General features: G+C 36.4%; 1 protein-coding gene across 1 annotated transcript in view; it reads left to right on the forward strand.

Annotated features, from left to right (window-relative positions):
* Positions 1-23,072, forward strand: part of RYR2 (ryanodine receptor 2) — a 764,447-nt gene that overhangs the window by 626,724 nt on the left and 114,651 nt on the right. The window contains exons 74-81 of the mRNA XM_055589046.1: positions 2,295-2,465; positions 3,557-3,616; positions 6,148-6,282; positions 10,271-10,315; positions 11,045-11,157; positions 13,447-13,543; positions 15,348-15,451; positions 17,112-17,163. Of these exons, the coding sequence (XP_055445021.1) occupies positions 2,295-2,465; positions 3,557-3,616; positions 6,148-6,282; positions 10,271-10,315; positions 11,045-11,157; positions 13,447-13,543; positions 15,348-15,451; positions 17,112-17,163 (777 nt within the window). The remainder of the gene's footprint in view (positions 1-2,294; positions 2,466-3,556; positions 3,617-6,147; positions 6,283-10,270; positions 10,316-11,044; positions 11,158-13,446; positions 13,544-15,347; positions 15,452-17,111; positions 17,164-23,072) is intronic.

Genomic DNA, 23,072 nt, shown 5'->3' on the forward strand with positions numbered 1-23,072 from the left:
CAGGCACAGTGCTTAGTTCTATATACTGAAAGGAACAAAATAGGTTTGACCAGTTCCCTAATGGAGCTCCAAAGTCTGGGGAGGAAACAGGCACTGAAGAAGGAAAACCAACACATACAGATGTCCATGAGGATATTTGGTTTTGCGTATATTTAATTTCTTCATACCAACAGTGGACTGTTATCAGCCATAAATGTTCAAAGATATATTAACTGTTCTTTTCGGTTTACAGATTTCCTGTGGTATAGAAAATGAGATTACATAATATTTTGAGCATAAGTGGAATTAATTTTTCTAATATTTCTCAAAATTGAACAGTGTAGAGTTGCCTTTAGTGTTGATTTAAATTATTTTTATTATAAGATTACCTAAATATTTATAAATATCAAACCAAGTTTAAGTTCAATTTATTTATGCAACCATAAAGCTGAAAGAGTTTTAGAAGTTAAAATCAAAGAAAATTTCAACACCAATACAATGTAGGTTTTAATGTATTAATATTTAGTAATATTGTTTTTCTAAGACCGAATTACCAGTGTTAGGTTGAAATATGTTTGCATAATCTGTTTAATTTTTAGGATGGTGTTTCCTCATATGGGTTGATTATTTTAATCACTGTGGCTATGTTTCCTTTTAGCATAGAGCTCATTCAAAACCACTAATTCATTATTTTTATAGGTTAATGAATTTAAGAGTACAAATAACTATTCATTGTACTTTTTTTATGAAACTTAATAATCTCTAACAAATTGGTACAGATGAAAGTGGGATCTATGCAATAAGTGGGCTTCCCACGTGGCGTTAGTGATAAAGAATCTGCCTGCCAGTGCAAAAGACGTAAGAGACACAGGTTTGATCCCTGGACCAGAAAGATCCCTGGAGTAGGAAATGGCAACCCTCTCTAGAATTCTTGCCTGGAGAATCCCCGTGGATAGAGGACCCTGGCGGGTTATAGTCTGTAGGGTCACAAAGAGTTGGACATGACCGAAGCTATAAGTACATCTCTTTGGAATGTGAATGTGATTCTTATTACTATGGTTCAGATTTTATAGATTTAATATATATATATCAAAATATGCTATATATGTAATGATATAATACATTATATAATATATATGACATTATTAACATATCAGCTACTGTCACTACATGATTTCAGTTGTTTGAAAACTTTCACTATGCAAAAGTATCATGAGTATCAATGCTGTGATATATTTTGAGTATCATGTTATGATATATTTTGCCTTCTTTTGGGGAAGACAAATCATTTGTATGTTAAATTTTCTTCTGTTTTTTCTTAGCTCAAAACTGTTACACCATATCATTATCATAAAAATATCTTTAATGTTTGATTTGTTGCTACAAAGAAATTTAACATATACGATCAAGGGTATATGGGACAGTTGTTTTAATTTTAGTCTTCGAACGTGCCCTCTAAATAGGAAAAAGGATCCTCACTACCCAGTGAAAATTAGACTCTGTAGTTTGAGGTAACCCTAGCACAGGCATGGTTTTCAACAGAATTACAAGGGAACTTAAGTATCATGGCTGTGCTCAGTTGTAAGCAAGTCATCCAGAGATAATCCTAAATATTTAAGTAACACTGATTAGTATATTATTAATATGTCTCTTTCTGTTAGATGGGGATTAAGGCCTTGGGGAGACAAGTGTTCAGCCTATATAAAAGGCAAATAAATGTTTGAGAGTTTTATATATGCTGTGTGTGTGTGTGTGACAAAGCAAGCATTTGTCAAAGTAAAAACTATTTATTCTTACATTTTTTTCCTCTTAAGCATTGATAATTATATAACACACAGTATCTGAAATTACCATGAATTTTTCATACATCCATATGCCTCTCTAAAATTACAATGTGCAAGTTCCTTCTGAAATTATATAGAGGAATTCCCTGTTGGTCCAGTGGTTAGGACTCCACACTTCCACTGGCAGGGGCTTAGGTTCAATCTCTGGCCAGGGAACTAATATTCTTCAAGCCACATGGTGTGGCCTGACTAAAAACAAAAACAAGCCAACAAAATAATAACCCTTTTTTTTTTCTTAAAAAATATAGAAATGCCTATGGGGGAATTATAGTGACTTGGGAATCTGAGAAATAGGACTTAAAATCAGCAAGAGATGCTGAAAAGAAAGAGAAGAGGTATCCTCAGTAGGATTTTCAAAAACAGGGACCAGCAGAAAATGAGGAAGATGAAAACCACAGTCAGTTAGAAAAGGCTCATGAATCCTGAGACAAGAAATTGTTGCAGATTCCAATGTTTATCTTTGTTCCATAGGCAGCTGTTTCTGATCAGGAAAGGAAGAAAATGAAGCGCAAAGGGGACCGATATTCCATGCAGACATCTCTTATTGTGGCCGCTCTGAAGCGGTTGCTGCCCATTGGGTTGAACATCTGTGCCCCTGGGGACCAGGAGCTCATTGCTTTGGCCAAAAATCGCTTTAGTCTGGTAAGGCTCCTGTTCTTCCCATTGGGAAAGATCATTTGACCTCCAGCTCCTCAAGTGCTTGGATTCCTTTGTCTCACTGTTCTGTGTCCATGTTTATTTTCATTGAAGGCTTTATTAACCAGTTTTTCTATACAGGCCCTAGGACTCAGACACAGAGATGGCCTAATATTTTTCTTGGAGGCTGTTTTTATTTCTAAATTATGTTAATCACCTGAAGGGTATATTCACACACAAAATGGAAAGATGGCAACAAGTCACTAGTAGTGAGGGAAAAAATGGATTTCATATGAACTCCTATATCAAATTTGTGATGAGAGGTATCTGCAGATTTATGATGGGTATTTTTTCATAAATGCATAATGTGTTAGGTTAGATGCATAATGTGTTATGCTGATCGTGGGTGGATAAGATGTTGACTTTTAAATCAGTTTTTCTCCTTTGTGAGCATCAAGATTAAAGTTCTCAAGATTTCTTGGTGGCCTTCAACTTTCCTCTATGGCTATACAGAGAGAATGAAGTTTTTTGAAAATAGGCATGCTATGTTATATACATGTAAAATAAAAGGTATATTCTCCCTCCCACACTGAGGAACCTCTCTATATATCCACAGTTTGAGGCCCTACTGTGAGCAAGTTGAGGGGCGGTTGTGGCCAAGGGAGCTACAGGGATACAGGCCCGTTGGCTGTTGTTTAATATTTGCTTCTCAGGGTATGCTCCTCATGATTACTGCATATTTGTAGATGTTATTGGCTAAAATGACTTCATGGAGATTTTAGAGAATACTGGAGACCTCCTTATGTTTGAACCTAAAGGAAGATGCCTCTGTTCTACTTCTTGTGACCTGGAAATTCAGTTGCATTAAATCTAGTGAACTTTCAGTGAAGTTGTTAGGCGGTTGTCTTGTTTCAAGTCCCAGCAATATCAAAGAATTACCTGAGTGATAATCCCCCAGATTTATGGCATGTATTAAATCCTATAAAGATGTTTGTTCAGGCATAGACTATTTCAAAAGAAGTTGGAATTATTTCTATTGACTTGTGACCATGGATGCACTGTAAGACTTCTTTTAAGTAACATTTATTTCTTGACAGAAAGACACTGAGGATGAAGTTCGAGATATAATCCGCAGTAATATTCACTTACAAGGCAAGGTAAGCCCAATATTATTCAAAAGGATACTTAGCACCTATAAACTATATAGTTAATCTCTCTTTAGAAGAAATACTACAAATAATGTTACTTTAACAAGTAAGGTAGTGAAAATATATCATCTTATTCATTCATTATTCTGCTTGCAAATCCTTATGAATTAATGACTCTTAAGATAACAAATGATGTATTTCTAAAGTACATCACCAAAGACTGTCAAACTTTGTTAAAAAAAAAAAAAGTGGCACCAGTTGAAATAAAGGTTGGGAATTTCCTTCATACAGCTGAATTTGAGGACTTTTTTATTTTTATTTTATTTTTTTTTTTGAGGACTTTTTTAACATGGAGACAGTTGTCTATGAAAATTTGATATTTTACACCTAGTTCTCAGGAATGAAATAAGTTTAAGAGTCATTAGCACATAGGAGATAGTAAGAATTACCGTAATAGGAAAGCCAGTGTACATTTAGAAGAGAAACATGAATGGAAACCATTATAACGTCTATTTTTTAACTGTGGGTAAAATGTTTGCTGTAAGTAGTTTTTGTTGTCAAAGTATTTACCATTATTTGGAAATAATTTCATAGTAGTGGATAAACTATTCATTTGTTTACTGGACCATTTATTTAATATGAAAAGTCTTGCAGTTAATTATTTTGACTCAACTATTTGCTTCTATTCAGATGTCCCTCCTGAGGATTTTTTAAATTATGAAAATGTCCAGATGTCAAAAAGGATTGATTATAGTATAATGTATCCCTTTCTGGGTATTAAAATGTTTATTTCCAAAGATCCAAACCATATTCATTTTTTTAACTCTTCAGAATATAATGTGATAAAGGTGTGACATGCTTTTGCAATATTTGCAAAGCACAGAAATTATTTAGGACAGATTTCATGTGCACTTGTTTATGAAGTCCATTATTCATTTAATTTTAACTTTAACAGAGTAGGAGGTTAATTCCCATATGAGCATGATGTCTTTGCAGATAAAATCAAAAAGATTTTGAACATTATTCAAAATATTCATAAAGCCTCCAGCTTAACCTCAAGTTTATACATGGGTGTTTGAGGAGATCATGTGTCCCTGAAAGGATCTCAAGATTTTTAGGAAATTTGGGCCCATTCTTTGACAACCATGGTCTCAAATAGAGACAGGAAATATTCAGTACCTCTGAGGTGTGTATGCCACTCTCAGGAAACAGCAAATAAAAAGTTATGTCTTGGATAAGCAGGAGGAAATCCTTCCATTCTATTCTAGTGGTTACTTATAGGAATACTTTGGACAAGGTATGCTGTATATTGTGGTATCAGGAAGAAAGAGAAGAGCTGAGAAGGATGAACATGTATAATCAGTATTTCATCTCCCAATGAATGAAACCTGAAAGTAAAGACATAATGAATACTTATTCTTTGTAACATTTCATTATATACTTTTTATACTAAGGGTTGGGCCCCCATATATATGGACTTACAAACAATGAGTTCTTTTGTTCTCAGCTCCTTCTTGAACACATTGTCTTAAAATTGTAGGACTGGTAATCCTGGGGACAAGAGGGGGTAATTTTATATTAAAAGAATAAAATCTGTACGTCCAATAGTCCTCAAATGAAAAAAGTATATGAATAAAACACATTTTGTTTTATCAGAGGACAAATAGGTGTTGACAAGTTACTCAGTGTACAAAATTCTGTCTCCGACTACGTGAAAGTTATTTTTTTTGAAACATTCAGGCTCTGCTTTCTCTGGCTAGGAGTTGTAAAGCTTTGGATGTTGTTGATCTAATTCTTCTTCATTATTCTACATTTCCCATGTTGAAAGGAAATATTTAATGGGAGGAAAAACATAAAAGTATTGCTTTGCCTGTTTTTAATGACATAGTTATCCTAAATTATTTCTTTGAAGTGATCTATCCCTGGAAAGATGCTTGTATTTGTCCGTTTCTATGGTTTAAAATAATCTTTCTTAAAAACCTTCAGAATTCCTTTATATCTTTAACTCAAGAAATTTGACAGTATTAAAAAGTAGAGTCCATAGATTATCAAAATATGATTCGATATGCCTTCATTGATTTATATTCATTGGTATCTTAGTTTCAGTGAGTCTAGGCTCTGTTCTTGAGTCCTTTTGATCCTATATCATTGCCTCTAAAGTAAATCTTTCACTGATTTGAGTCAAAGGAAAAGAAAAAAATAAAAATAGCTTTTGCCTGTTTTCTTACCCTGATGATCTTCAGTTCATCCTTAAATCCCACTTGTTTAGAGAAATCTTCCCAACCACAACAGATTGGGTTAAGTCCCCAAGGTACCTTATATTTCTTCCTAGCAGCCCTGTACTACTGTAAACATTTATTTGATGTCTGTCTGTCTTACCAGATGACAAGTTTCACGAGTACAAGGTAATTCTGTCTTGATCTCTGCATCATGTTTTCACCCTGAGCCTGTGCTCTATACGTAGCTATAGATTGACTCTTCAGAAGTGGGTGTTCTTCTCTTTTCTCTGTATTTTTTGAACGGTTTTCTTTTTCCTGCAGTTGGAGGATCCTGCTATTAGATGGCAAATGGCTCTTTACAAAGACTTACCCAATAGGACAGAAGACACTTCAGATCCTGAGAAGACAGTGGAAAGGGTCTTGGATATAGCAAATGTACTTTTTCACCTTGAACAGGTTAGCTTTTGTGTTGATTCAGTCACATTTGGATTAACCTTGTAAGAATGTTTTTTTTATTTTTTTTTATTATTTTTTTTTATTTTATTTTATTTTTAAACTTTACATAATTGTATTAGTGTTGCCAAATATCAAAATGAATCCGCCACAGGTATACATGTGTTCCCCATCCTGAACCCTCCTCCCTCCTCCCTCTCCATTCCATCCCTCTGGGTCGTCCCAGTGCACCAGCCCCAAGCATCCAGTATCGTGCATTGAACCTGGACTGGCAACTCGTTTCATACATGATATTTTACATGTTTCAATGCCATTCTCCCAAATCTTCCCACCCTCTCCCTCTCCCACAGAGTCCATAAGACTCTTCTATACATCAGCGTCTCCTCTGCTGTCTCATACACAGGGTTATTGTAGGACGTGTGCTAACTTGTGAGCCAAAAAGCATACGTGTTCAGCATGTTCATTAAAAATAATCTGTGACTCGGGAGTGCTTAGTATCTAATCAACATTATTTCCAAGCTCATAATTTTTGTAACCATCGATAGATAATGTATTGAGGGAGATAAAGGCCTCTCTTTTATTGTCTTTTCCAAAATGTTTCTAAAATTAAACAGATAATTAGGATTATATACTTAATTTTAAACCATTCTAACAAAAATTTCAGGAGTTACTCCTGACTTCAAATGTTTTATATCTTTATTTTTCATTACTGCTCATAGCAACATGTATGAGATACTGTCTTTCCCTGGTCTCATATTTAAATTTAAGGTCACTTGTTTAACCTTAACCCTTCATTTTAATATTTTTGAGCTGATTTTTCTCAGGATCAACAATACATTACATTTAGAGAAGAGCAAAAAGGAAAATCCCATGGATGGGGGAGCCTGGTAGGCTGCAGACCATGGGGTTGCTAAGAGTCAGACACGACTGAGTGACTTCAGTTTCACTTTTCACTTTCCTGCATTGGAGAAGGAAATGGCAACCCACTCCAGTGTTCTTGCCTGGAGAATCCCAGGGAAGGGGGAGCCTGGTGGGCTGCCGTCTCTGGGGTCGCACAGAGTCGGACACGACTGAAGTGACTTAGCAGCAGCAGCAGCAGCAGCAGCAGCAATGCATTGATATTAAAACCATGTGAGAATAATGTTTTATATCATTTTTCAGTTATTTTCTATTTTAAACTACAAAGCTTACTGTGTGTCTTATTTTCTTATTTATTACCTTCGCTCAAGAATTCCCAAACCAATAATATCTGAAATGTTATCAATTGGTGGATTGTGCTTTTGTATAAGGAATCTTCTAGCTTACGTAAAATATCTGCAACAGAGAGACTTTCTCTGTTTCTCATGAGACCCATTCAACCACTAACACCAGACTGAAGGTGCTTAGTGCAAACTCAGAAGTGTGCTGTCCTGGGTCTCCATGACAATACCCGCCTGACATGGAGGGGCAGTTATTTTACATTAAACATAAAATAATAAAGTGCCCTGTGTCGTCTCAGGATATTGTTATCTGAATGTTTTGTAGAACACACTAGAATAGCGATAATAAATATATTTCTTTGATTCCTATTTTATCTCATGATCTCCTATCTCTGCCCCAGCCAGTTAAATAACTAAAGAGATCATCTAATGCAGTATCTGTTAATTTCCTTCTTGTTTACTGAAATGCAAATAACTTCTCAAAAGTCATGCAATTTATCACTATACCCGATGAAATTAAGCTAGGATACTCTTATGCCATATGACTATCAATATGTATTCACACTGTATAACACTGTAATATTAATAATATAATATGATAATAGAATATTATTTAGGCAACTTAATGTTTCCCTAAATATTGCCATGAAATATTAAATAAATATAAATAATCATATATCAGCAGATGACAAGATTTGAGGTAATGATATGTTAAGTGATATGTTAAGGTCATAGAGGATTCCCTGGTGGTCCAGTGGTTGAGACACTGTGCTTCCATGTGAGGGGGCACAGGTTCTGTTCCTGGTTGGGGAACCAGGATCCCACATGCCACGCAGCTTGACCAAAAATTTTTAAAAATAGAAAAGTTAAAAGAAAGTCATAGAATTGTATATCTGAAATGATACACATATTAAAGGAGATTGTGCTACATATGCTTGTGCATGCTAAGTTGCTTCAGTTGTGTCTGACTCTTTGTGACCCTATGGACTGTAGCTTGCCAGGCTTCTCTGTCCTTGGGATTCTCCAGGCAAGAATACTGGAGTGGGTAGCCATTCCCTTCTCCAGGGGATCTTCCTGAGCCAGGGATCAAACCTGCATCTCTTATCTCTCCTGCATTGGCAGGCAGGTTCTTTACCACTGCTGCTGCTGCTGCTAAGTCACATCAGTCATGTCCGACTCTGTGCGACCCCATAGACGGCAGCCCACCAGGCTCCCCTGTCCCTGGGATTCTCCAGGCAAGAACACTGGAGTGGGCTGCCATTTCCTTCTCCAATGCATGAAAGTGAAAAGTGAAAGTGAAGTCTCTCAGTCGTGTCCGACTCTTAGCGACCTCATGGACTGCAGTCTTTACCACTAACATCACCAATTAAATGGCATTACTTTCTCATGAGTTTTTAATTCTTCCTGGTTTTCTTGCACATATCTAAGTTTCCTTGAATGACTTTTAGATACATTAAATGAAGTTTATTGAACTCTAACTATGTTTTATTATAGTCATATGTTATATATTCATAAATACATGTGACATAATGAATGATATCATTTGCACAGTAATGAAATTCATTTTACTGAGCAACTATTTATCCCATGAATATTTATTGTGTTCAGTACAGTGTAACAGCATTGTACTCTGTAGGTCCTGGGGCTTGAATTCTGTTGCTTAACTCAAGTGGCTGGTGCTCTAGGAGAGGATACAGACACATAGTTAACTATGTAATGATTTAGATGTGCTAGGATACAGAATGTACTAAAGAGAGAATAAAAGAAACCCAGACTTTCTCGAGCTGTGATGAGGTTGATCCCTGTGTAAATCTTGAAGATGTGTGAATATCTAGGAAAAGGTAAGCAGGTCAGATTTTAATGGCCAAGTATTCTTCAAAAATGTTAAGAATATGAATAAAAGAACTCATGAATTATCAAAAAACAGAAATGAGTGGGAAATATGTGTGTGCAGAATTCATTCCTTTCATTTCTCTATTATTATGTTAATTCGTGAGTCATAGAATAGTTTGCTAAGAATATTTTCGCTTGCTAAACAATATTTTCACTTGCAAAAGCGGTGGATGCACAGAAAAGACTTAATTTATCTCAAATGCCAGTGACCCATGCAAGTGACTTTTTGTACTGTACATCTGGTCATCTTTCTCAGAAGAGTGAGCTGTCTCCTTGGGATTGTCTAATACTCAAACACTAGACAAGCTAACGCATCAGCACAGCCAGACATTCAAACAGTTGCAAGACACATCTTGATGTTCGTTTTTGGATCACAGATCTTACCAACATCTATTTACTTCATTTATAGGAAAATTCACTATTTAAAGTCTTTCCTTTGGGTATTAAAATGCTCTGCCAAATGGCAGCCTTCATGACAGCGGAGACCTTTTCCAACATGTTCATCAGGGCTTAGGTACTTAATTATGTTTGTTGAGTGTTACCCATGTTAATCACAATGCCTTATTCTCGGGGAATAGCATTATCCTTGATTCTATTTTCACCTACACTGTCTTAACAGTACTTTGTTTTGCTTAACATAACCGAGAAGAAAACTGAACTAACTGGATAGTTATCAGAAAGTGTTTCTTGATCTTATAGAGGAAAGAGGATCACAGAAATAAGTGCTTTCAAATTACACAAATTGCTTTGTTAAAATTTCCAAACCACTGTTATCCAAACATTCTAAATGTTTTCTTCAGGCATTAGTATTACATTCATATTTTGACTCTTTACTGCAGAGGATAATACCTTTAGTTTTACTCTTTTTTTAGCTAACATAACATTTTTATTTCTTCCAGAAATCTACATGTATGCGCCGGAGATATTACAATCTGGGAAGTACAGTGTTCAATTGCCTAGAAATTACTAATGAATGTAGAATTCCATGTTGGGATTTTTTCTCTCTAATACTTATGATTAATCTCTTCCTTGAAATTCCAAATGCTATTAGCTAAACACATAGCTTGCTTGCATCATTTACTGCAACTTATAAATTCTCATTTGTCCCTATCTAACAAAATAATTATATAGTTTAACATTTTTTCAAAATTAAATTCTTTTACTCACTTCTACTAATGTGTTCACAAAGACTTGTCATCTTCTCTCCATCTTATTAAATATATTAAGAAACAATAGACTTCGTTAGAATTTTCTTTAACTGCCTCTATTTATATTTACTGTTGTAGGTCTTAGGATAAAATTAGTGAAAATGCATAAGCCAGGATAGGTTAATTTTTCTTTACTTATGTTTTGGCACCATAACAATTTTAAAAAGGATGCAAAATTATTTCATATAGGATGGTTTCCTATTTCTTTGGTTTTAAAAAAATGATATAGCTTCTAAAGTACACATTGTTGGGAAAATATGTTTTTTCTAAGGAAAATACATAACATCTGAAACTATTTCAAATGTAGCATTGGGTGACTTTGAAGATATTTTCATAATAATTGTAAGATACTTTTGGAAAATTGAAAATCTAAAAGTTTTTAGCTAAAAGGTACAGCTGTTTAGTACTATGTTCCTGAAGATGTTTGGGGGGTTAAATACGTATGTCTCTGTCTTTCTACCTCAGGTTGAGCATCCTCAGAGATCAAAAAAGGCCGTGTGGCACAAACTGCTCTCTAAGCAGAGGAAACGAGCTGTGGTTGCTTGCTTCCGGATGGCTCCTTTATATAATCTGCCGAGGTCAGAATTTCTTTAATGTTGCTAATAGATTAAAATTACTCTTCCTCTAAGAAGTGATAGGAGGCTAGCATATACCTTGACATGGATATAGTAGTCCAAGAGAAGGATGAAGGAGATTTATTGCCTCTTCTGTGTAATGCTTAACTTCATTTTTTCCTGTTGGTTATTCTCATTGGCCTGTAATGTCATTATTGAATAGATTTTATTTTTTTTATTGAAGTACATTTGTGCTTTAGATGTACAGTAAAATGATTTATACATTTATCTTTTCTTTTTCAGATTTTTTTTCCTGTATAGGCTATGAGAGTATTGAGTAGATAGATACTGTGCTATATAGTAGGTCCTTGCTGGTTATCTGTTTTCTATATAATAGCATATATATGTTAATTTCAGACTCCTAACTTGTCCCTCCCCACCCTTTCCCCTTTGGTAACTATAAGTTTGTTATCTGTTACTTTTGAATAATTAGGAGGATCTGCTCACATATTTGAGGCAGGATAGAGAAATCAGCTTCCCTAATAGCTCAGTTGGTAAAGAAGCTGCCTGCAACACAGGTGACCCTGGTTCGATTCCTGGGTTGGGAAGTGCCTCTGGAGAAGGGATAGGCTATCCACTCCAGTATTCCTGGGCTTCGCTTTGGCTCAGCTGGTAAAGAATCCACCTGCAATGCAGGAGACCTGGGTTCCATCCCTGGGTTGAGAAGATCCCCTGGAGAAGAGAAAGGCTACCTACTCCAGTATTCTGGCCTGGAGAATTCCATGGACTGTCTAGTCCATGGGGTCACAAAGAATTGGACACACCTAAGTGACTTTCACTTTCAGAGTAATCAGGAACCAGTCTTTGGGGTCAGACTGCCTTGATTTGAATCCTGACCTCAGAGCTTATGAGTGCATGATTTTGGTCAAGGTTCTTTCCTGACTTTGTTGTAGTTTTCTCAACTGTACCATAATGTTTGCCTCATAGAGTTGTTTAGGTTATTTAATGGGTCGAGGTAGACAGAATGCTTAGAACTGAACATAACACAATGTTAATCGTTGTTTGTTACTTTTGTGATTATTTCATCTTTGGGGAAAAGAATTGATAGGGAACTAACTTTTGGGAATAATGCAAATACATTACCCTTCATGGTACCTCTTCAACTCACTTTATTGACTCAACATCCAGTTCCATCAACTAGCAGATTACAAGTTAGTTTCTACAATACAACAGAGTCTGCTATTCCACTTTCTCTGATATAACATATTCAAAATTGTATTCCTTATTCCAATGGTTCTCAGACCTGGTGCTTTAAGGAAATACACTCAGATTCACTTGAGGAGTATCCAAGCCTCAACCTGTTGAATCAGACTATCTGAGGGCTTAGCATGTGTACTGTGTAGAAGCTCCCCAGGGGATTCTGATGTACCAGTAGAGTTGAGCTTCTCTCTTGTAGAAGAATTGATGGTGAGTTCTGGCCATTCCAGGTGCCTGGTCAGTTCTTCTCCCTGGATTTCAAGGCCCTTCATAAACCTAAGTTTATGTCTCACGATTCCTTAGTCTACCTTTGATACTGTTAATGTTGTAGCATTCCACTCTACAATGGCACCATCTCATTTTAACACGTCTGGTATGCTCTTATGTTCCCTTATTGATGTGACTTTCTTAGAGTGGAACCTTAGCCATATATCACATCAATTTCAAGATGAGTTTAGTCTTTACAGGTCTTCTTTATTTCATAGGCAACTATTTTCATCAGTATTCTAGGATTTAATCTTTGGATATATACTCCCATAAAGTTCCCTTAATATGTTTACTTTGGTAATCCTCAGAGGCTGTATCTGATGTTAACAGGAAGACTGAATAATTCCTCTCTTGAAGCTCACAACTGTTTATCCAGAGCCACTTTATGTCATAAGAGCTACCATGTAATGAGCATCTATCCAACATGTTTTATGTTCTTTATCTCAGTTTGAGTCTCACAAAACTGAAAAATAGATGGGGTTATTCTAGTTTTATAAATGAGAGAAGTAAAGTTAACAAAGTTTACTTTGTTTACAAATGTTACAAATGTTAAAAACTTTGTTACAAAGTTTACAAATGTTACAAAACTTAGAAATAACTGAATCCAGGTCAGGATGTGATCTGAGAAAGCTTTCTCTATCTACTGCAATATCTTGCTTCTCCAGTCGAGATTGGAAAGTTTATTTTTATTTATTCTTTTAGTGCACAGATAATCCAGTGATTAAGTGCTACTGAGTGCCTTTTCAATTTATTTTTTAAAAAGCTCTTGAAATTGTGCTTACCTTTTAGGCATCGGGCTGTCAATCTCTTTCTTCAAGGATATGAAAAGTCTTGGATTGAGACAGAAGAACATTACTTTGAAGATAAATTGATAGAAGACTTAGCGGTATGTTTTTACTGGGTTAGAAGATGAAAGAAGGTCTGGGATTGGTGGAATAACATTGGTGTGAGCCATTTATCTTATAACATTGAAAAGGAAACATTATTGCAGCCTATGGGGCTTAGGAAACTTTATTCTGGATTGTTACTGCATGCAATGTTTAGGGAAAATTCACTCTTCTTATTTTGAAGAGATCTCATCAACAGCCAGTAGTTCAGAATTTAAGTAAATTTCAACTCTATTGTTCTTTAAAATTATTCCTCAAAGGAACTTCAAACACCTCAGAACCAGGATAGAACTATAAAAGCTGAACCATAAAGAATGCTTCACCAAAAATAAGTTGAAACTTAACAAAAGCCAATGAAAAGTGGCTGGTTGTTAAACATACGCAGGGCAGAGAATGATAGATTGGATGCAGGAAGAGCAGAATGTCACAGTAGATATAAAATAAACGGAGAAGTAGAATTTTTCATCCAACCATGATGATAAGGAGGCTTGTGCTACTGAGAATGCTTCACTCAAGGGAGCCATTGTCTCAATTTTTTATAAGCTGTGGATCTATTTAAAAATTTGATCAAGAACCACCTTCTCAGGAAAATTTACAAGCATGTAGTTCCACCGCGTTTTGTAGACTGAGAGGCTCCATAATTCCAAAGTTAAAACTTTGGTCTAAAGTTTTTCGTGAAAAAACACACAAATAATCAGGGAATGTGATGGGCAAACTAATCTAATTCATAAAACCTTAACCCTGATTATTCCCATATATTTTATTTAGTTATTATTTTTATTGGGGTATAGTTGATTTACACTATTGTGTTAGTTTTTGCTGTACAATGATCCTATATATTTTAAGTGAGTTTCATTTTTCTTTAGAATCAAATCTTTAGAATATTAGAATATTTTAACCTTGCAGATTTAGCATACTAGCTGCAACATTAAGCCTTAAATCCAAGAAAGAACATCACTTACATATAAAGAATATCAGTTTGAATGCGTAAGTCTAAAAGAGATACAAAATTCATTAGTCATTCAACAAACAGGATTAATTCATTCTCAAGTCAGTAAAAAATGCTTAATAATTTTCCTTATGGTAATTGTTCAATAAATGAAATTACTTTTTTTAAGTTTTAAAAGTAAAAATGAGAATAACATGTAAGTGGTTCAAACATTAACTCATTCAGCATTCTTTACCTATCTCTGTCTATGTAGGCAACAAAAATGTTTCATTTGATAAAACAGTTTGCCTTGCTAGGTGCACTAAATTTTTATACATGGAGTGACAGCATTTTATTGCAATGTTTTGTATTTGAGATCTCCCTAGAGCTGCTGAAATCCATGTAGCAGTTCACTTTTCAGTTAGTTATGATGCTGCTTATAAGAATAGTATTCAATTTTTTTTAAATGATGTAAATCATGCTTGCCCACAATGTTTTTTTGTCCCATTATTCAACAACTTTTTAAATTAAAAATTTATTTTATTTTTATTTTATTTGGCTATGCTGTGTGGCATGTGAGATCTTAGTTCCCTAACCGGGGATCAAACCTGTGTCCCCTGTATTGGGAGTGCAGAGCCTTAACCACTGGACTACCATAGAAGTCCCAACTTTCTTCTTTAAAACTGTATACTTTTGCATCGATAATATAATACACACATCCAGGTACAATGTATATAACATAGACACAGACATGTACCACAATAGGAAGAAAAAGACTTTCTTTTTATTTGCTATTCCAAGCCTTCACAGTGCTCCTAGGTTTGAGTGAACATTTCACCTTAATGTGAAATTTTATGAATTTGACTTTTTTATAGAAACCTGGAGCAGAACCTCCAGAAGAAGATGAAGGAACTAAGAGGGTTGATCCTCTACATCAGCTGATCCTTCTGTTTAGTCGAACAGCTTTAACGGAGAAATGGTATGGTTGGGGAGTTCACAGGAGACATAGGAGGAACAAACAGAAACCCATGTCTGAGTGTTCTGTTCGTCACATGTTCATGTTTCAATTTCATCTTCTTGAGAGGAGAGAAAATTGTTCAAAGTTAGTTGGGAAGATCCCCTGGAGAAGGAAACGGCTACCTACTCCAGTATTCTGGCCTGCAGAATTCCATGGACTACAGTCCATAGGGTTGCAAAGAGTTGGAGATGACTGAATGAGTTTCATTTCACTTCACTTCACAGGACCAGTCTGGTATACATGTATGAACCAACACTCGTTCAACTTCAGACTTTAATATTTACCTATCAAATATTAATATTTACCTAGCTCCAATTCTTTTAACAATATTGTAATTAGCTGGTTGAGTTGATTCTGAATCTTCTTATAATCTTCTCTTTATCACAAATGTCCTTTAGAAATTAAAACAAAAGAGCCCAAAGTCAATTTCAATACCAAAAGTGTTGGAGACCACCGGTGACCCCAAATATCCTGGATAGATTATCTCCATTGTCAGTGAGTGTTAGGAAACTTCAGGAGATGGCTAAGCCATCCCCTCAATGCGAAGTTTCTTTGAGATCTGTTTTAAAGGCCTTCTCCATTTTTCTTGGTTCTTGTTCTTTTGAATTCATGAAAACCACAGAGGGCAAAACCTCTATGGAATTAAAAAAGAAATGCATTCATAAGCTTCATAATTAAAGTGTGCCAGCACCTGCCCATGATAGGGGCACGGCGTAGATTCATTCTGTAGATGAGACCTTGCAGAGGTTTCAAAACCTTCATCAGCTTCCCTGTCTTGGGAAAGGAAGCCAGCTTTGCCCTAGGCAAAGCAGGAAAAGAATTTAATTATCAATCCCTATTCACGTGAGTCTTGACGAGTTCATCTGACCTCTGTGCATGTCATAATAATGTACATTTCTCCCTCTTAGCTAATGTGATCCATCTTTCTCTCACTATTTCTCTCTCTCTCTCTCTCTTATTATTTCCTAACTAACAAAATCATCTCATCCCTAAGCATAGAGCAGCTCCCTGTCTGGCATTGTCAGGTAATGAGGTATTTCTCATAAGTGGACTTTTCTGATGGCTGTAAGTTTAAAACTGCTAAGATAATTTTGCAAACAGGAGTTTTTTGATGGAAGTCTTTCTTCAGTGAATTAGTGATTTTCATGCTTTTTCAAAAGAAGATAATAAATAGATTTAACCTGTCTTAATTTTTAAGAATCTTTTATGATCGTAATATTTTTTCAGTATGTAGTCATAATAATTTGGGTAGTCTTTCGAACAAATGTCAGATATCACTTCTGCTGTCAAGATACCTGACATCATGTAAATTTTCTCATTTCAATGTTTGTATTTTTAAGAAAATGTTACTACATTTGTGTGTAAATCAGTAAATTGTTTATTTACACACAAACATATTTATTATATTAGACTGTAAGGTAAGATGGGGCCAACTCTTGAGGAAGTCTGATATCTTTGCTTTCTGATTCTACAATATTTTTGAATGATTGCTCTAAGTTTTGTGTTTGTTTCATTTAAAAAAAGACACACTTGTTGAAAGAAGGTTATTTTATATAGTGATGGTAATTTTTCGTGTAACTAACCTACTTAAAAACTGTTGTTTTTTTCTTATTTTTCATAGCAAACTGGAGGAAGATTTTTTATATATGGCTTATGCAGATATTATGGCAAAGGTAAATAAATTCTTGATTTTAATGGTAAAATATAAAAATCTACATATTTCTCAATTAAAATAAACGATTCTTAAATTTTAGAAAACGTAAGTGCATTAATCTCAACTTTTCACTTGTTGCTTGAATATCTGTTCTAACTTTTTCGACAGATAATCATTGTTTCTTCATTTAACATTTTATTTATGGGAATCTCACTAATTTTCCAAACATTCATTTATTCAACAAATATTCACTGGGCATTAAGATACTGGAGATAATATGGTGAATCAGAGAGAAATACACACATCCTGTCTTCTTAGAGTTCATCATCTGATAGAAAGGGCAAACTTTGAACAAATGATTACCCAAAAGATGCTGACAAGTTTAATGGTAGAGGAGCAATTAGGAGTATATGGAGTAAGTTGCATAGCACTGAGTTTTAAGGAAGTCCTTGACTGTTGAATGATGAGTTGACCGTGCAAAAATAGTAATAGCTAAGTATTTACTGGGTGCTTATTTCATTTAACCTTAGAACAAGGAGATGAATGAGGTGATGAGTATAAAAAAGGAGTCAGGTTTCTCTGAGGCTTCTGACTTGGGCATCTGAGTTAACAGTAGTACCATATGCTAAGGTGGGGAGCACCAGAATCAAGGCAGGCTTACAGTGAAGAGGCAAGATGGCAAATTAAATTTTCAACATGTTCGGTAAAGATGCCTGTTTAACGTTAAAGGCATCTAAGCGGAAATGTCCAGTGTGTGGTAAGATAGTCATTTCTGACATTTCTGTATCTCATGGAAGGCTTATAAATATAGCTGTGTTATTGGTCAGCTTTGTAAGGAAACTGAAGCCATAGTAGTAGATAATCTTGCTTAGGCAGAAAAGGAAGCATGAGAAGAACAGTCAGCATAGGACCAAGCCTTTAAAGACATGAATGCTTAAGAGATGGCTAGAACAAAAGGACTTCTCCCCAGAAAAAAAGGAGACAATCTTAAGTGTGAGCACACATAGGAACTGTTGAAATGTGTGGTCAACAAGGTCTTACTCTGCTGAGGGACTGACCATAAGGATTGAATATTCCCCAGGATTTATTCCATGGACATCATGTGACCATGATGCAGAGAATTTTGAGGGAACATTGATGTCCAAGTGTGTATTGTGGGGAAGTAGAGATTTCCATGTGAGTAGACGTGGCAGAAGTCTCTTTATTGAGAAGACTGAGAAGGAGGAGAAAGATACAAGGTGATAAACATCTAGATGGAATTATAAGGTTGAAGGGGGATTATTTTTGCCTGTTTGCCTTTTTTTTTTTTTAACGTTTTAGAAAAATAGATGTTACCATGCTTCTATTCTGGTGGGAAGGATCAAAAAGAATAGACAGGAAATAATTTGTGAAATGAGGCTTTGAACAGGTAGGAGCATGGTGACAAGACAGGTTAGAGAGCATAAGGGAAAAGTCATGGCTTCCCACTCACAGTCAGTAATACATTTACCAGTATATTTATGGAGACATAAAAGCAGATACCTTTAAAGAAAATCATCATGAAATTATATTTATATTATGAGCAGTATATGGTTTATTTTCTATTCTATTTAAATAAAAAGATCTCTGAGATCATGACTCTCTCAATAGATTTCATGTCCAGTTAATGGTTTGAAAGCCATAGTGTATAAAACATGAAAACGATCTCAATGTCCATCATCAGATTAATGGATAAAAAAGATGAATTCCATATATATGTGTGTGTGTGTGTGTGTGTGTGTATGTATACAGTAGAATACTACTCAGCCATAGAAGGGAGAAGGCAATGGCACCCCACTCCAGTACTGTTACCTGGAAAATCCCATGGGCGGAGGAGCCTGGTAGGCTGCAGTCCATGGGGTCGCGAAGAGTCTGACACAACTGAGCGACTTCACTTTCACTTTCCACTTTCATGCATTGGAGAAGGAAATGGCAACCAACTCCATTGTTCTTTCCTGGAGAATCCCAGGGACAGAGGAGCCTGGTGGGCTACAATCCATGGGGTCGCACAGAGTCGGACACGACTGAAGTGACTTAGCAGCAGCAGAAGCCATAGAAAGAATGAAATAATGTCATTTGTAGCAACATGGATAGAATTAGAGATTATCATACTAAGTAAGTCAGAAAGAGAAGGGCAAATACTATATGATATTGCTTACATATGGAATCTAAAATATGACACAGAAAACTTATCTATAAAACAGAAATAGATTCACAGACATAGTAAACAGACTTGTGGTTTTCAGGAAAGTAGAAGGATGGATTGGGAGTTTGGGATAGTTGTATTAAGTCACTTGAGTCATGTCCAGCTCTTTGCGACCCTGTGGACTGTAGCATGCCAGGCTCCTTTGTCCATGGGATGCTCCAGGCAAGAATACTGGAGTGGGCTGCCATGCCCTTCTCTAGGGGATCTTCCCCACCCAGGGATCGAATCCTTGTCTCTTACATCTCCTGCATTGGCAGGCAAGTTCTTTACCACCAGCACCACCTGGGAAGCCATGTATGTGTAACTGAATCACTTTGCTATACACCAGAAACTAACACAACATTGTAAATCAACTATCCTTCAATAAGATAATTTTTTTAAAAACACTTGATTAAAAGATGAAAGAGGAAAGATATTTCCTTCTATGGAAATTGGTACTGAGTATTGACTAGAAACTAAAATGGAACCCCCAGACAGTGTGGAAAGCCTCATTGATGTCGCTTTGTATGAATTTGGGCAGTATCAGTCTTCCTGGTTGGGTGGCTTTTCCCTACCAGTTCCCAGAACCAAATGCAGAGTCAGAGAAGGCAAAAAGTTCGATTCATCAAGGATGGCAATTTTTACCAGACTGTTGTTGAAGGACAGAGGATCATAGGGGTTTTTTCTGTCATTATGAGACTGGCTGAGGCATTGGATCTTGGATTCTGAGTAAGACAAATAAGGAAATGAGACAAGAGGGAGCTGATAAGTAAGGGGATTGTAAAGTAGTCCATGGGCTGTTTTCCTTTCAGCTGAAGAAGCAATGAGCAAGTGGTCTGAAAAGGGAAAAGCTCCTGTTTTGAAAGTAAGAGATTCCTGACCTTCAAATTCTTCCTTGGGACGGGAGAAGAGTCAGCCCCCACCCCACACTTGTCCTGGTTCCATCCTACACTTAAATCTAATCTCTTTTGAGAAAGGATCAAATATTGATGCTCACTTTTCTTCAAGATTTTCCCATCAAAATTAACTAATCTCTTTCCATTGATTGTTTAATGTATCCCAGGAATGCCAAGCTTTCATCACTTCTTCATTCTTCTCTCAATCAGTCATCAAGACGTGTGCCCCTAGAAATTATTTGAACACAGTGTGCTGGCTATGAGTTTACCTGTGTAGAGCACAGTGGGACTTTATCCTGGCTTATTCTGCCCTGGGATTCTATACATTTACAAGAAATTGTAAGAACTCACTAGTTTTTTGACAGCCGGGTTGCATTTTTTCTCTCATTGTGAGCTTGCCTTTTCACCTCAATTCCAGGTCATTTATGAATTTCTTTTGAGGTTTATCATACATATCTCTATTTTGACAGTTGATGTAGGCTTTAGTTAAGTCATCAGTTCTCTAATTGGAGTTGAACCATTGTCCAAGGCCAAAATAGTTTTAAAGTTCAGTTCTTTCATGCAGTATTAAATATCTCTTTACATTTATGTTACCCACAGACTTGGTGGTAAGTGTGCTATCCCAGTGTCTCCCTAAGTTGCTACTCTTGGTGATTCACATCAAACTATTTAGTAAGTAGTTTCAGGAGGCTGTCTTTCTTCACTTTGACAGTCAGCATCCCAGGAGTCTGAAAATTTCTCTTGGACTTCATGGTTTCTCAGAATTTACTAGTGGTCATCTTACTTTTACGTATGATGATTTTTGACTTCAATCTTGACACTTGAACTCTATTCAAAAGACTTATGTCATCCTATCTTTCTTCAGTATTGTAGGACTTTATGAAGGCAGCATTCACATCTTAATTGGTTTTTCTAAAATTTCAGTTTTCATTGTTTTTTTTTTAATCATTGAAGCCCAGAATTGGGTTAATCAGAACTCTGGATCCATGATACATTCCCATTATCGACTCCTTTTTTTTTTTAAATCCCTCTCCACCCCTCAGCACTGCATGGTATGTGAGATCTTAGTTCCCTGAATAGGGGTGGAACCCACGCCCCCTGCATTGGAAACACTAGAATTACAGGGAAGTTCCCATTATTGGTAGTTACTTAGCAATTTCTAATAATGTAGTAACTACCCATAAACTCCCTACTCACAAGAAAAGCTAGTTTAGTTCAGTTCAGTTCAGTTGCTCAGTCCTGTCCGACTCTTTGTGACCCCATGAATTGCAGCACGCCAGGCCTCCCTGTCCATCACCAACTCCCGGAGATCACTCAGACTTACATCCATTGAGTCAGTGATGCCATCCAGCCATCTCATCCTCTGTTGTCCCCTTCTCCTCCTGCCCCCAGTCCCTCCCAGCATCAGAGTCTGTTCCAATGAGTCAACTCTTCGCATGAGGTGGCCAAAGTACTGAAGTTTCATCTTTAGTATCATTCCTTCCAAAGAAATCCCAGGGCTGATCTCCTTCAGAATGGACTGGTTGGATCTCCTTGCAGTCCAAGGGACTCTCAAGAGTCTTCTCCAACACCACAGTTCAAAAGCATCAATTCTTCAACACTCAGCTTTCTTCACAGTCCAACTCTCACATCAGTACATGACCACAGGAAAAACCATAGCCTTGTCTAGACAGACCTTTGTTGGCAAAGTAATGTCTCTGCTTTTGAATATGTTATCTAGGTTGGTCATAACTTTCCTTCCAAGGAGTAAGTGTCTTTTAATTTCATGGCTGCAGTCACCATCTGTAGTGATTTTGGAGCCCAAAAAAATAAAGTCTGACACTGTTTCCACTGTTTCCCCATCTATTTCCCATGAAGTGATGGGACCAGATGCTATGATCTTCGTTTTCTGAATGTTGAGCTTTAAGCCAACTTTTCACTCTCCTCTTTCACTTTCATCAAGAGGCTTTTTAGTTCCTCCTCACTTTCTGCCAAAAGGGTGGTGTCATCTGCATATCTGAGGTTATTGATATTTCTCCTGGCAATCTTGATTCCAGCTTGTGCTTCTTCTAGCCCAGGATTTCTCATGATGTACTCTGCATATAAGTTAAATAAGCAGGGTGACAATATACAGCCTTGACGTACTCCTTTTCCTATTTGGAACCAGTCTGTTGTTCCATGTCCAGTTCTAACTGTTGCTTCCTGACCTACATATAGGTTTCTCAAGAGGCAGGTCAGGTGGTCTGGTATTCCCATGTCTTTCAGAATTTTCCATTTTATTGTGATCCACACAGTCAAAGGTTTTGGCATAGTCAATAAAGCAGAAATAGATGTTTTTCTGGAACTCTCTTGCTTTTTCGATGATCCAGCGGATGTTGGAAATTTGGTGTCTGGTTCCTCTCCCTTTTCCAAAACCAGCTTGAACATCTGGAAGTTCACGGTTCACATATTGCTAAAGCCTGGCTTGGAGAATTTTGAGCATTACTTTACTAGTGTGTGAGATGAGTGCAATCGTGCAGTGGTTTGAGCATTCTTTGGCATTGCCTTTCTTTGGGATTGGAATGAAAACTGACCTTTTCCAGTCCTGTGGCCACTGCTGGGTTTTCCAAATTGGCTGGCTTATTGAGTGCAGCACTCTCACAGCATCATCTTTCGGGATTTGAAATAGCTCAACTGGAATTCCATCACCTCCACTAGCTTTGTTCGTAGTGATGCAAGAAAAGCTAAGACCTTTATAATTACCTACCTTAATTAAAATGGTTCTCTCTTTAACCCATACCCTGCCTCCCCATATGAGGAAATCATCATCTTGTATCCCTTGTTCAGGATAACCTTGCTTTCCTTTGGGGG

Source organism: Bubalus kerabau, chromosome 1, assembly GCF_029407905.1.
Source record: "Bubalus kerabau isolate K-KA32 ecotype Philippines breed swamp buffalo chromosome 1, PCC_UOA_SB_1v2, whole genome shotgun sequence".
In the NCBI taxonomy this organism is placed as follows: Eukaryota; Metazoa; Chordata; class Mammalia; order Artiodactyla; family Bovidae; genus Bubalus; species Bubalus kerabau.